Source organism: Chlamydotis macqueenii, chromosome 1 (genome assembly GCF_036417535.1).
Source record: "Chlamydotis macqueenii isolate bChlMac1 chromosome 1, bChlMac1.mat, whole genome shotgun sequence".
NCBI classification, from domain to species: Eukaryota; Metazoa; Chordata; class Aves; order Otidiformes; family Otididae; genus Chlamydotis; species Chlamydotis macqueenii.
The window spans coordinates 196,282,508-196,298,639 of record NC_141556.1 but is presented as its reverse complement, the minus strand read 5'-3'; the positions used below and the strand labels follow the sequence as shown (position 1 = coordinate 196,298,639).

Sequence of the window (16,132 nt, the reverse complement as noted above, 5' to 3'; positions counted from 1 at the left end):
ATGTCGCATCCTCCCAGATTTTCAAATCTGTGTGTCTGAAATGGGGCCAACAGGAACCTTGCGTTTTGCAAAGTGCAGCGTCCGTCCTCCCACAGCCTGTTGCTTTCCATTGCTACTTCCACCACCTGGGCAGCGTGGAAGGGCAGGCCACCCTCAGCCAGGCGTGGCAGAAGAAAGACTGAGCTTCACACTGGGAAGGTGGGTGTGGAAAAACCTGGCTTTTTTGCTTTTCAGGGCATGAGGCATTCTTTCTAAAAGCACACACGTGGGTGCACAGTGAAGCAGCTTCCCTCCAGAGGCCAGCGTGCAGGAGCAGCAGCGTGGCTCCCGAGGACGGCGAGCAGAGCTCTGCGCTCGGGCACTCCGGTTAATGAATGAAAACATTATTAACTAAGCCAATAGCAGCCTAATGGGAAATCTGTCTCCGCATATGTGGCATAATTTTTACATTATTGAACAAACTAGGAATTGTTTAATCAACAAAGCCAGCAGGAAACCTTCAAATAGCAGGACAGCAAAGAGATGTGCACTTGTTTGCCGATTAATTTTGTGCATGTTGAAGTCTCTCAGGTTTCCTGTCCTGAACAGGGCTTTCCACTTATTGTGGGGTGACTTCTTCAGTTTCTCTGGGAGGAGTTTCTGTGCTCAGCTGGGGCCTAACACGCTGTGTTTACACCGACCACTTTCATCTTCATGCTTCCCTTGTGACCGGCTGCCTTACAGGAGCTGTTGCTCGATCAGCTTGGATCTTGCTAACAATGTCAATTTGGACACGTATTTTCTGCTCAGGACTGAAGATTTTTTTCTGCTTTGGAGTAGTTTCCTGACCCAGCCGTGACTGCTTTACAGGAAAGATTAAATCTGAAGGTATGAGACATGCTTGCATTCTCCCATGAGAACTCTTGCATGAGAAGAAAATTGTATTTTAAAAATTCTCATGTACATTCATTGATCCATTTCTATGCTTAAGTCAAAGTATGGTCAAAATGCCTGAATTTTAAAATACGTCCTCTAAACCTGGGTTTGTTCCCATTCCAGCCCTTTATTGGGCAGTGATTCTTTTTTGTACATGCACTGGACAGGCGAAGTGCCATGAAATTGTAACCCATGGGCTGACTTGCTTATCTTAATTGTCTCATCTCTGCTTTCTAGATAACTCAAGTGTAATCTGTAAAATCTTCAGTCCAAAGACACAGTCTGATTTCTACACCCAAAATTTCAAAAGCTCTGAGACACCTTGGAGGCTAGAGACAAAACATTTATAATTCCTAAAATGATAAAAACTTTACATATTCTCCCCCGAAATCCTGAAATTAGGAAATGAACACATTGTTCACCCTTTTAATGACACCCGATTTAACAGACAAGCCAACACATCCTGGCGATACCTGGTTCAGTTCAGGCGCTGGCGTGTTTCCGAGCACGAGCAATGGCAACCTGCCTGAACCCTGAAAGCAGACAATAAACTGGAGGAGATGGAGTAAATCAGAGATTTGCTTTTGATGCAGCCATATAACATTGGGATAAAACTTCTCTTTTACAGTTCTTACATGCAGAATACGTACTCCTCACTGTTACATATTTTTTTAAAACCTACCAACTTGGTTTGACTCCAGAGGGAGTTTTGCTTTTAGAAGGATGCTTGCATAAATCGAAACACCAAAATTAATTTCTAGAAACAACTAATGAGTTTCCTTTTGTTTTAATATATCACACTGCATTTTTGCCTTTGCTTCTTTTAGAAATGAAGAACAGATGTTCTTAAACAATTATCTTAAGCTAAACAAACTTAAAGAAATTTTACATTGTAAAAAATTTACATTTTAATTTTACAAGTGTTGCTATGGGGATACAACTAAAATTCTGTGAATGAGTTATATGCTGTAAATTACTTGTACTCACCCTTGTGTATCCTTCTGAAATATGTTAAATCAAATTTTGAGACTTCTGCAATGTGCAATGTATTAATCTTTATTCCACATACCATTCAGATGCAATGTTGGAGATTTTTTAAAAATTCAATTTTATTTAATTTTTCTATATTTTTCTGTTCAGAGGAAGGGCTCCTAACATTAAAAAAGTTGTAATTGATAAGTTTAACTGGTAGATTGGCAGCTGCCATAAACTTAACTAAATTGTGTTGAGTAATGCTGACAGACACGTTGCAAGTACCTTAAAGACTAAAAAGAAATAAAATATCTAAACTACCACAGATTCCTTAAAAGACAAGGTCAATCTAAACACTTACATAAACAGCTCTTTCAATCTAATATATTTAATATGAGAGATTATTTTAAGACTGTTTCGTAAAGCCTTTTAGTTAAGACAAACAAAAACAGACTACAGATTAAACACTGAGTCTGATTCTTCAAGGCTGATGAACAAGTCTTCCTTGGTCTTCAAAGGACTTCCTTCCTGGCTGTACTTTCAGGATAACTTCTTCCAAAAATGTTTCGCAACTGTATTCTAATTCCTAATCAATCATTTAATTTATTTTTTACTACAGATACAAAGTTCATCTAAAAATAAGCATGTTTTCTTTTTCCTCTGAACACGACAGCAAAGCTTTTCCTTAAAAATAAAACTTGAAATCCCATTTTTAGTAACTTGCTGCCAAAAGCAGATACTGCTGATTGCACAAACCCAGACGCAAATGAGCAATGAGGAATTAAATTTCTAGATACGCTAAAGCTAAATCAATTGATTTTTCCAAAAGAAAACCAAACAGCTTGCAGGAAGCAAGTCACAAGCAAACAAAAGAAAACACAAAAGCAATAAAGAACATAATAAACCTATTAACATTACAGGGAATAAAATGTTAAAGAACAATCTCCTTTCCAAAGTAAAAATGATTTGCCAAAAATAATATTAACAGCAACAAGTAAAAGGCAGCCTTGCATTAAACGAGCTGGAACAAAGCACACTTCGAGTGAAGACACACTTTTGTGCTACGATGTGTCTTGCTCAATGGTGTCCTTCACTTTTTGGTGATGCGAAGCTGACTGCGGTACTCTGACGCCAGTCCCACTGCCGCACCTTTGCTCCCATTAGCTCTCTCTTCCTCCTGGCTCCCATCACCAGATTACACAAAGCAACTTCCAAACGCACAAAGTAAGCCAATTTCCTTTTGCCCCTACAGCAGTGCATAAGTTAAGTTTAAGGAGGGAAGGCTGAGGTGTTTACTACATTTTATTTCATTCTGATTGTTTCCTGGGGAAGTAAAAGGGATCCCTGGTGGTCACTGGTGTGTGATCTTCTAGACAGTCTCAGGATGCCCACATGGGCATGCTCTTGTTCTGGCTGGTGACTCTGGGTGCATGTCCACAGATGACAAGAATATAAGCATTTTCTCTTTAACACAATTTAAATTAAAGCTCCAAGTGAAGACCATAGTGGGAAGAGCAGCAGGCAGGCATGCACTACTGCTTTGCTAGCTTCTCGCTCTGTTTCCCTACAAGAGACCACTGTGCCAAGGCTCCTCCTCAGCACAAACCTGCCTGACGGCTACTGACATACCAAAATACATTCTCTGTAATCTCAGTACTCCTTAGGTGGCATCTTCATGGTTTACTAACACAGTCTCTCCTGCTCCTCATCTGAGTGAGGGCTGCTCTAGTATCCATCTATCATGGAAGATTCCCCTCTTCTCAAGGCTCCCCCAACTAATCCCCAAAGCAGAACACCTCCTGTGAGCTTATATGCAACTTTGACAATAATACAGCCAGTGCCATGCTTAAAAGGGATGGATACTTCCTCACAGAGTGGTGAGATTTCTTGGTTGTTCTTCTTGAGACATTTCTCCAGTCCATCTTCTGACTCTGTTATCATGAACTTGTCTTGAAAGGTTAAGCTTTCACCCCAGCCAAGACAAGTCAGACAACTGGGAGAGGGAAAGAGGAAGAACCTTGAGAGCTTTACTGATAAGGTCTATCTCCTATATATAGTGGGTAACCAGGAGGACTGATGTGGACCTGGGACTATCAGCTCCTAAAGTTGTAAGAAAGAAAAAACGTGTAACATGCAAAACTGTGTATAACATATACACTATGTTATAGCTAAAAATGTTAATCTATAATTACTAAATGTTAATTTTGATCTGTTTCTTGGTTTACTGTTTTAGATTTTAAATCTAACTTTGCATTTTGGAGTAATAAACATTTTTATTTACTTCTTCATTGTACTTATTATTTCTCCAACACTTGCTTACTATAACCTTGAATTCCTGAGATATTGCAGCATTCCCTGTCACAACCTTTAGTAAGATAAAGCAACTATTTGTTACACATTCACCTTCTGCAATACAATTAAAGCAAAATAGTTATGACCCAAATTGCAGCTATCGCTGTTTATGACAGAATGAGGATTTTTGCTTCTCATTGATACTGTCTGTTGAAGAGGTCTGAGAGACTCAATGCACATTCACAGATCAATGTACAACTTTTAAAGCCTGTATCAACAGTCTTGTATTTCCAGTTTAATATTATCATCACAAAGGTAGACAAACCAGACATCCACACAGATTCTGGTGGAATCATCCACCAGAAACTAGCACACAAGCGGTTCATGGTAATGAGGGCACGAACCATGTGAATCTTCCTTCTCTATCTAGAACAACTTGATTTGCATGGATTGTGCAAGTGGTTTTGCCTTTTGGACCTCTGGCCTTGCCAGGGAAAGAGAACTGCTGTGTCAGTGGCTAACTGAGATTACGTCCACTCTTCCAACAGGAGATGATATTGCTGTGATTTTCCTGCCAGTGGCCACTATTAAATCCTGCATATTCTGTATGCTACAGTGCAGGGTCAGACTCCACAGAGGAGTAAACACCACCATTCCCTAGAACAAGAGTACTTCCGTATGGAGGTCAAAAGTGATAACAGTTCTGTAAACCAAACTGATTGCACTAGAATGATACATAATTATTGCATTAGAAACTGGGTTAATTAAAGTTTAACTATAGTAAAAAAAGAGAGCATTTTTGATTCAGCTATTATGTAAACAGGACAAACTCCACTAAATAACAACATTTATAGCAAAAGAACTATAGACTGCTTTAAAAAGGACTTTTCCCAGTTTGTTTCCACAATTCTTTGGCTCCTTTGATGCTTTCTCTTTTCACACACTTCCAGTAACCTTGAATGCCTTGCTGTTGCGGTACCTGTTAATAAAGTTGAAGTATGTTTAGCATTCACACAAAGAAACCCTCTTATTCACAGACTGTGTAAATGCACTATGTAATGCAATACTGCTGCTCCCATAGCTCACACGCATAACAAGTTTGTAGTGGCAGCACTCCTCCCAGATTCATAAGCAGTAAAGAATCTTCAGTTTAAAACATAACTTCTTTCTATTCACTATCTCTACTTGTGTTTCTACAAGCATTAACAAAATAGTTGCAGCAGTCATCTGTGGTCTTTAAAAACAATGATGTTAGCTTGTTACCCTCAAACCTCGATGAATTCGGTTCCTCAGGACCCCAAGAAACTCGCTGTGGCTGAGGCAGTCATCTCCATCTAGATCAAAAATCTTGAAGATGGTATCCAAAACATTATCTGAGAGCTCCTGTCCCGTCGCCACCTTCACTGCTCTCTTGAACTCAGCTAGGAAAGACATAATATTACATCACAGGTGACTGTAAACTTGTAAGGAAATTGGAAAGTACATAAATAGCAGGATTCTGTACAATTTACAATGTCTCATGAGTATCCTAACTAGAGAATTTGGGATGTGTGAACTAGTAAACTACTAGGCCGCCTCATTTCATGCATTCTTGAGCTTGCTTCATCTTTCATAACACTATCTTTATTAATCGTATGATAAACTTTTGAAATGCACTACTTCTCAAGCAACAGTCAGAGTGATAATTTTTGCTAGAAATAACTGCATGCTGAAAACTTCCGTACTTTTGGCTGATACCTGTTGTTCTGGTTTTGTTTAGTGAGGGGGGGCCTAAGGTGGTAGCTTCTGTAGGAAACTGCTAGAAGTCGCTCCCCTTTGTTCAGTGGACTCGGCCAGGCCTGGGGCAGATCCGCTGCTGGCCAAGGCCGAGCCAATTGGTAGCAGAATGTTCCGTGATGACACCAGGCTCCACCTCAGCCAACAATCCCCTCAGCAACTCTATAGAGAAACACAGACTATCACATACTCAACTCACTATTTATAGCACATGGCTTTTTATACTTGTAGTTCTGTTTTTCAAAGAAGCAGGCTACCTTTTCTTAAATTATGATGGAAGAGTTTATGAGGATTTGTTCCAGAAAAAGCTGTCATACCTCTCTGGAGATCTTTCCTCTTCAGCTTTTTGGCCTTCTCTTTTTACAGTATCATGTGAATTACAGTAATACCTGCTACCCCTACTTTTGGTCTTGTGGTGTAAAGAATTTGGAGTTTTGACTCAAGGAAGATGAGGAAATATGTGGGGTTGCTGTAAAACAGCAGAAAGTAGAAGCGAAATGATTATTGCTTATTATAGCAAGCACAATCACAATACATGAATTGGATGCATTTTTGAAGGCATCACGTAAATGTGAATTTCAAGGAGGGATTGGAGGTTATTAAAGTATAGCAGTATTGTGGATTATTACAGCAGGTTGTCCAATTATTAAATTGGACAACCTGTAATAATTTAAGTCATAAATAGAGTAATAATGTGGTTCTGTTTTCATAAACAAGTTCTGTTTATAAATACCATTATAAATATGATTAGTTCTGAAGCTTACTAGAGGAAAGAGCACTCCTGACTTCGCTCTCATCTTTGCCTCTTTGAACAACTCCTGTATAAATGCAGTTGATTAATTTACAGTTGGTTTACATATAGTTAAGTTGAAAATCCTTCTGGTAAAAGGATATACCAAAATTTTAAAGGGACATGAAATTTGGGATGGTTATAGCAGAGTCTCAATCTTGTCTTTACAAAGATGTTAACTGTTTCAGCTCTTGAAGCTAAATATAAATCCAGAGATGGTACTGCACTTTTTGAAAAAGAACATGAAGGAGAAAGATCTTTTAAAATAGTGAAGCATAACAATCTTCAAACCAAAAAGGACCACCTTAGAGAGAAAAGATGAGGTACTAACTTAGAAGAATAAAAAAGTCCGGAATAAAAGGAAGGACTAAAGGACTGTCTTATTTTTAGATAAATATTCATATGTGTGTGAATACATATGCACACACACGCAAACAGCAAGACAAAGAACTTAGTGAGATTCAGGAAATGACTAGAGGTGTATACATGTAACATCTGTGAGTGGCCTCAGAAGCTGACTGTTTTTGATCACAGTATGGTTCAGTGTGTAAACAGAGTCACAACTGCCTGTCGGTTAGGAATGAGTTTTTACAAGGAAACATCACCAGAGTCAACACCAACTGTTGTCCTCATCATCCTTTGGCACTTAAAAATGTGATACTTAATAGAGAGGTGAGCTAAACTCTCATATCTCACTTACAACTGTTATTTCACCATTAATTCCTTCTTTCTCCTCTCCACTCCTTCTACACCTTGTGCAAATAACAGAAGAAAAATGTTGTCAAATCAGACAGAGGAGGGCCATCAACACAGCTGGGAACTGGAGCACATGATGGAAAATGAAAAGGTGAGGGAACTGGGGAGAACAGAAGTGTAAGGCAGGATCTTGCTGCAGCCTTCAACTACCTAGAAGGAAGGGGTTACAGAGAAGAGAGACACATTTTTCTCAAAGGTTCATGGGAGTGAGACACAATCACTGTAAGCTGCAGCAAAGGTTTGACACAGAAGAGAAAAGTCTTCACGGTGACAGTGGTTAAGCACTAGAACAGCTGCCCAGAGAGGCTGTAGAAACAAAGCTCTTCCTGAAGGCTGGACTAACTAGTGGTGAAAGTCACAAATTGTACCCTCCCTCTGCTTTTTGCCTTCTTTGGTCCAAACCCCATCCAAACACTTATTTCTCAAGAATATTGAATTCTCTTCCTGTCTTCTCACATCTCTTCACCTCTTTCACATGAGCCCATCAAATATTTATTTCAATGAATGTTAATGTCTCATCAAATTTCCTTAGGAACTTTTTACATTACTATTTTCAAATAACTTAGAGCTGTCTTTCAAGTATAACAAGTAACAACCTCAGGATTATAACAAAAAGGATTTGTATATCCACTTTTGTTGCATTGCTCCTATTTCTACTATATGGGAAAGAAGGAACTTGCCTCGTCTAAATTTTTATTTTAAAAACCACTTTAGTACCTTGTTTGTTTTTCATAGCAATGACTGCATAACACTACATAAGCACATGGAGAAGGCAGTATGGAAGCGTAAGTAGAACACAGCAAGATGCTAAAGATTCTGCAAATGAAGATATTTATATTGTTTAGTTTCATCAGAAAACCAATTTTACTATGAGGAAAAAGCTTTTTTTTTTTACCATGAACCACTACTAAAGCATGTAGTTGTTTCAATAAATCCTTCCTAATCTAGAATTTAGACTGCACTGAGAGCAGCCTTACAGAGAAGGACTTGGGGATACTGGTGGATGAAACATTAGGTATGAGCCAGCAACATGCACTTACAGCCCAGAAGGCCAACCGCATCCTAAGCTGCATCAAAAGGTGTGTGGCCAGCAGGTTGAGGGAGGTGATTCTCCCCCTCTACTCTAATCTCATGAGACCCCACCTGCAGTACTGCGTTCAGCTCTGGAGCCCCCAACATCAGAAGGACATGGACCAGTTGGAGCAAGTCCAGAGGAGGGCCACAAAGATGATAAAAGGGCTGGAGCACCTCTCCTATGAGGACAGGCTGAGAGAGTTGGGGCTGTTCAGCCTGGAGAAGAGAAGGCTCCAGGGAGACCTTATTGCAGCCTTTTAGTATATAAAGGGGACTTATAAGAAAGATGGAGAGAGACTTTTTACCAAGGCTTGTAGTGACAGGACAAGGTAAAATAGTTTCAAACTGAAGTAGGGTAGATTTAGACTGCACGTAAGGAAGAAACTTTTACAATGAGGGTGGTGAGGCCCTGGAACAGGTTGCCCAGAGCGGTTGTGAATGGCCCATCATCAGAAGTGTTCAAGGTCAACTGGATGGGGCTTTGTGCAACTAGTGAAAGATATCCCTGCCCATGGCAGTGGGGGGCTGGACTAGCTGATCTTTAAAGGTTCCTTCCAACCCAAACTTTTCTATGATTCTATGGTTTAGTCTGCTGTGATCAGCTTAGCATATGATAGTACATTAGAACTTAAAAATCAAAACATTTTGAGAACTTAATATTGTTTTTTTCAGGAAATAGAATTAATTCAGAATAAAGAGCAGTACACTATTTTTGGACTTCATAGTGCTACTTTGGGATACTTTGAAATAACTTAGTTACATTAATTCCGTAACAAAAATGCACTTTTTCATACGAAAGGTGTGCAGCACTTACCTCGTTTAACAGGACGATTGGCTACAGTAAACATCTGCATGGCAATAGAAAAGTCTTCCAGGTTGTTTGTAAACTTGCAAAAAGTCTTGAATTCTTCCAAACTGATATTCTAGAGTATCACAGAATTCAGATGATATATAATGAAGAACACACTCAAACACCAGTAAATCTATTTCACTAAATCTGGTGGGACCTAGTATTTAGGTGTCATTGCTTACTCATGATCAATATTTGTATTTCTCAGTTGGCAAATTATCATTGTTGTTATTTGCATAAAATTCCAAATCTGCAATAATTCACTTGGAAACTAGTTACATTATTAGATATTTATATTCAAATGAAAACCTGTCCATACAAACGAGGGAGCAAAACAAAGCACGCTTTATGTACCAACCTCTCCTGTCTCAATTCTGTCTTTCACATTCTGCCAGTAAATTTCATTATTTTCCTCATCGGTGAAGTACAGTAACCACTCTGCAAAGTCTTCTTTTCTCATGACATTCAAACCCTTTGAAAACTTGATGAATTCCATTTCTTGGACTTCTGTTTGCAGATTTTCCATGAACCTAAGCGTAAACAGATATCCAACAGTTGATACTTGAATCACTGTATCACTATTACTACCTTAGCTGCTACACGCACTAGACACTAACTCTTTAATCATAGATACCATCAACATCATTGTTTAACATGTCACTGGTTTAATTTTACCTGTGCATGAGACTTGTTCCTGTGGCTGCATTTCAGAAAGGACACCAGCAGGGTGCTCTCTAAGCCTGCACTCATAGACTGCTGCTGCTAGGATAATTCACAGATCCACCCGGCATATAGTTCTTACTGATGTTTTAAAATGTGCAGAAAATGAGATAAAATGATTGGTAAGGCAGCATTATAGCGAATGAATGAAAAAGGACACGGTAGCTACAGGCTTGACACATGATTTATGAAATTTCATATTTATAAGAGAGGATTGACAAGGTTGGAAAGTGCCTAGAAAGATGAGGCCCTAAGAATCACAAAGGTGAAAGAAAAGAGGAAACTTGAAATCATCACTGCAGGAAAAGATGACTAAAAGCCTCAAAGATTAAAACTGCAAAGAGGGGTTTGACAAATCAGTTCTGCACTCGCTAGAGGATGGATTAGAGAGGATTACAATTGAGTTCACGAGAGCACAGAAAAAGATGTTGCAGGTGTTCAGGAAGGTAAGAAGAGAGCTGTCTGAAAAAGGAACGGGTGAACATCAAGGTTTTTAGGAGACACCCATTCTTTTAGAAAGAAAAATAAGTAGCACGAGAAGCAAGTAACAACATGCAAGCACAGAGCTAGAACTGTAAGCAGAGATGTAGCTTTGAGTTTCCCCAGTGTGGTCTATGTGGCCACTATAATTTCTTCTGGCCCGATACGGATTTTGAGAAAGTAAAAGACCATTTGTGTGAACCATTTGGTAATTTCCTCTTCAGAAATGGAGCAATCCCAAATCAAGTGATAATTTAAAAATATAAATAAAGACTAAAAACACAGTGATACCTGCCAGAATCCCTTTAGTACTTTGAAAGAACCCTGCTTTATTAAGTTGCAAAAATTACTGACAGGATAGAATGAAATACTCCTATGCTGGGACAAAGCAACTAGCTGGAGAAGAGGACAGCTGAGGGTCTAAGAAGCAAGTACCAGTAGAGGCTCATTTGCTCATCAGTGTTTGTACGGCCTCACTGAATTTGAGTTCTTTCCCCTGAAATTATGGCATTTTAGTCCACACAGCTATCTTTAGTTCTTTAATGAGATCATTTGGACAACAGTAGCTCGAAGCTCTGTGAAGTCTGTAAGGGGTTAGCTGAAGACTCCTGTTGCAGCATAAGCTCTTTCTTGTATTTTTTCCTCTACTAATTAGAGCTGCACATGCAAATAACGGGCCAACAAATGCTTCACGGCTCAGGACATGTAGGTAAGTGAAAGCCTGACAGCGGAAGTGATTTTAAGTTTCAGGCTAGAGTTTCATTTCAGTAATGCTGAGGAGGGCTATGATATGCTCTCACATTTTATATGGGCATTTTTCTGGTCCAGTAAGGGGGGTTACAAGGCTTTCACAGCATAGTCCAACACTGAGGTATATTTCTCCACCTTAAGACCAGGCTCACTTTCAAGTCCCCCGACTCTCCCTCTCACCAGGGGATGAAATACCGAAGGACCTGTTTGTGCCACTGCTGTGAAGGGGAGGCCCCTGGCCCTACAGACCAGTGAGAGCTTACTGGCACAGCCTGCAAACCACTCTTCACTTTTCAGATGCAGCTTCTGTCCTTGTAACCCGCAAGGCGACTGCTGCCTCTGGCCAGCCCAGGAATCAGCCTGTGCCGGGGAAACTGGCCAGCATGGGCCAGCACAAGGCTGCACTGCCTGCAGGAGCCTCACTGGTTCCTGGGAAGGGAGGTTGAGCTGCGGAGGGAGAGGCACAGACCAAGCAGGGTAGCCCAGGCATGGAGTCAGTCCAGCAGAGACTGACTAGGGCCACTTGGCTGCATTTTGGAAGTGGCCGTCAATGGCAAGTAGCTGGTATCTGGGATTGTGCTGGTATCCAGTGGCTTGTGCTTGGCTAGAAGTCACAGCAGAGACCACGCAGAAGAGTAACTGCACCTTTGACTGTTGTTTCCAATCCATGTAACATCTGGTTTGGGGGAGGAGAAGCTGCTGAAAATGAGGTCACTTTCAGAAAGATGCCTAAAACGTGGACATAGGGAAATGAGATACCATGTATTTTATTTTCTTGGCTTTTAATCTATGAAAGGCCGACGCATTTTGCAACAGACTTAAGGTCTGTTATTGAAAGTATGAGTTATTTATCTTGGGGAGCTAACCCTCCGTCATTTGCTGTACTGGTCAGGAGCCACAAGTGATGACAAACTACACATTCTTCCATCTTCTCTAAATATTGCATTTCCATAAGCAGAAAACCCTCAGTGACCTACCCTCTAGCCACACCTAATAAAAGCAGGACAGCTGAAAGACCAAGCATTTCTACATGCTGAGGAAGGTTCGAGTGGCCCACCTAGCCACACACATCAGCCAGCCGAAAGGTGCAGCAAAGCCAAAGAGGAAAGCGAAGGGTTTGTCTTTAGCATTTTTGTCATGTGCTTGCTTCTGCACCCTCTTCTAGTTGGACAGCAACTGAAGCGTTGTCATTTCCACAGCCCCACTGTGGGTTTTTCCACTGCCTTTCTCATTCTTGTCCCCTCCAGTTGCTCTGAGGCAATGACAGGGCACCCTTCCTGCGGCACAACAGCCATGCATCTTGCTGCACTATGCAGATTAGGGAGGGGAGTGGGAATTACTTATTTAGGTACCAAAAAATTAACAGATATTTCATTTCAACTTGTAGGCTTGCTCCTGGCAAGCCAGAGTGGGAAGATTTCCTGCCATACTAAATGCTACTTGGAGCAGCAGCTGAAACGTGTAATTTAAAATTTATATGTGATAGTCTCCCATATTACAAAAATTAAAATACTATGAATCATCGCATCAGCATTCTAGGTCACTCTTATTCCCAGATGTGAAAGTTAAAAATCCTAATGAGGTTTTTTTTTAAGTGAAAGTTATTAAAAGTTATTAAAAATAACTTTCTAGTTAGCAAGTAAAACTTGATACTTAAATGCCAAGACATCACTAGGGATACTTGCTTTTGTATCTTCTGGATCATGGTGCGATGAGTTTCAGCTGGAAATTCCTTAAAAATTTATCCGGACATTAGGAAAAACAAGCAAAGGAATGAAATTCCTGCTCTCCCAGAGTCAGTGGGAGCTTGGCCGGGGACTTTGAAGGGAGCCAGAATTGAAATACGGGAAATAGGATTCTGATTGTAGATGTGCTCTACAATTAAAAAAAAAAATACACTGGGAATACTCTTATGCTATAGTAGCTTGAAAATAAAAGTAAGTGCTAGGTTTCCCAATAACAAAAAGGAAAGGTAAATAATAAATTTATAAGATGGGGAAAAGACTGGGAACTGACAGTACTTTCTTTAAGACAGTCTGTTTTATCCACTCTAAAACACCCACGTTGAAGGCCAACGGCCAAACTTGTTATCGTGTTACAACAGTATTCAGAAACCTTATCAGGATTTATCCTTCATTTTGTAATGTGCTCTACTATAGAAAGAGGGAGTCTCTCAAGACTTTTTGGCAACTCAGCTTTAATAAAAGTGAAAATGCAATAAAAATGGGGAGACCTCAGGAATGCAGCTATTCCCCCTCCAACCTGAGATATTGCAATGAAGTGCTAGTGTTGTATTCCTTATGGCACACAAAGAAGTAGAATGAAACACAAAAGGAAAGGTTAGGGGAAGTTTTCCTTCCTATACCTCCTGACCTGAACTGAAAGTCTGTGCAGAGCTTTAACACTCTAATACAGAACTGACCAGTTCTTGTCACACTGATTTATAGGAAAGAAACTTAATAACAGTGGTGGATATACCACCCCGGCGTTTGTACTCTGCTTCGGCTCCTCTTTGGACACTGAAGTCTTTTGACGATCTGAAACTCTCCCTGGACCAAAAGACTTGCAAAGCAGTTGCAAGGTTGCCTTTTTGCAATCTGACTTTCAAAACAGAATACAGAAAATCTAATAAGGGCTTGACCATTAACCTTTAGAGGTTTATTTAAATCTATGCTTGTAAATTCAGTTTTGCAAGCAGTAAGACAGTTAATCAATCTCACTGTTTTCAGAATTACAGGCAAAACCCTGTTTGATTTACTGTCCTCAGTGTTTCCAAACCAAACAAAACAAAGCTACTCACTGTCATTTATAAACATTCTGTAGAAACTAATCAAGCTATTCCATTGCTAAGTACAGAGGAACGGAAGAAACAGATATTCTTCTCAACATTTTTACTAAATATTTGGGAAATAATCCAATTCAGTTATGATAGGAACACACAACCACGAAGCCAGATTTTGGCCCCATCTCCACTTCCTCACTGCCTGATCCTGGTTGCATGAGATGTAATCTCTACATGTATTAGGGCTCTGTATACCTGTACACACTCACAGATACAAGTGACATATACAGAGACCAATAAGGAGGCAATCATACTCTATTTTCCTCCGAATCCCTAGCGGAAAATCAGAGAAAATGTACAAGCTATCCTCACAGCAAACGCACTACTAGCCGACAATGCTACCTGAAAGAGATTCTGCACCCACGCATTGGCACAAACACAGAACAGCACCAGAAAAATGGCAGCACTAGCAGTGTGGTTCAGCCTGGATCATTCCAGTTTCTAAAGTGAAAGGTTTTAAATGAAATATAACAAGGAATTTAAAATACTTAAGGAAAGAAACAGGACAGGTAGGGAAAAGGCATGTTTTATGTATGGTTATACAATTTGTGATCTTCAAGCTAAAGTAGAAAATAAAAAAAATCCCCATGAATAAAGAATATTTCTGGTGCAAAATTCTTTAACTGATGAGAAGTCTAGAAGCAACAAATCAAGTAAAAAAATGCCATAAACTGGATTTGGTATGTTAATTTTCCTTATGTGATTAAAAGATGCCCATTGTTTAACCATACTGGGAAGTACTTTTTTGTAAGCCATCCCAGGAGAAAAATACAATGATCAGAAAGTTTTTTGAATATTCCTTCCATACTCTCTGTGCCTTTTTTTTTTTTTTTTTTTTCCCTTCAAGGAGATTGTGAGAGATTTAAGCTTGCTTGGGGACAGATTACAGAAAAAAATCATAGCAGTTGTAAACTGTTTAGGGAGTGAATTACTATCTCCTCTTTTATTTGGGATTAGACATACTTAAACAAGAACAGTAAAGGGCTTTTTTTCAGGGAAAAAAAACAGTGGCTGTCAAGAAGAAATATTTGCTATACCTAGAAAACTAAATAGCTTTCTACTCAGAATAAAAACTAGTACATACAATATAGCTGAAAATGAAAGTACAAGTGAAACATTTTTTTTTTTTGAAGGAAAAGAACAAAAATTATTTAAGTCTCAAAAAAGAAGGGAAACCCATGCAGAAGAATAAAAAGTTTGGAATCCCAGAGAATTTCTGAGTTCATGTTTGAAACCTGACATTCTCTAAGATGGGTTCTGGTATTAGAACATGACATTGTTGTTGAGCTGTAAAACTGAGTTGTAGTAATCTGAAACAGAAACTTGTTGAGGTCGTCTGAGAATAAAGTCTCACTTGGTTACAGCTTCTTGTATTACAGCTACCCTTCTTTGTTACACGATTTTAGGCTTGCTGCATATTGTTTTATGTTTTCTTAAACTGATACAATAGAATAATGATTCCAGTTGCATTTGGCTAGGAGGCAACACCTTTACCAGTGATGCACATAAACATAGTTTGGAATAATTTAGGTCTAAATTTTTAAACTTTTGACAGGGAAAGCTGTCGCTTTTGAAATTGTGAATTATTAATAATAATTATCATATTGTCCTTATGTTAAGGACAATACAACTGGCAAGAAATCATGTAGCAGTCTGGAGCCGAACACATGTTCCTTGAGCCCTATCTTAAGACCTCTGAAACCACCTTGTTACTATGGGAAAGACATAGGATGGTGTGCGTCCTGGGTTGCTTCCACTACTTCTAAGCAGTCCCAGGAGAAGCTACAGAATGAAGCTGGAGTCCGACAACTGCTGCTCAGCAGAGAATGAAAAGAAGCAGCTTTGGTCACCGTTTTGACTATGTTCTGGAGGACCATGAGAAAAGAGCTTGCCTAGTGTCACAAAACACCTGTGA

At 39.6% G+C, this 16,132-nt stretch overlaps 1 protein-coding gene across 1 annotated transcript in view; it reads right to left on the bottom strand.

The window, feature by feature from the left end:
* Positions 1–1,945: 1,945 nt before the first annotated feature.
* Positions 1,946–16,132, bottom strand: part of MICU2 (mitochondrial calcium uptake 2) — a 149,638-nt gene continuing 135,451 nt past the window's right edge. Inside the window, exons 9-12 of the mRNA XM_086739521.1 lie at positions 9,784–9,955; positions 9,390–9,498; positions 5,443–5,600; positions 1,946–5,158 (exon numbers count right to left, since the gene is read on the bottom strand). Coding sequence (XP_086595647.1) covers positions 5,054–5,158; positions 5,443–5,600; positions 9,390–9,498; positions 9,784–9,955 — 544 coding nt within the window. The 3' untranslated portion in view covers positions 1,946–5,053. The remainder of the gene's footprint in view (positions 5,159–5,442; positions 5,601–9,389; positions 9,499–9,783; positions 9,956–16,132) is intronic.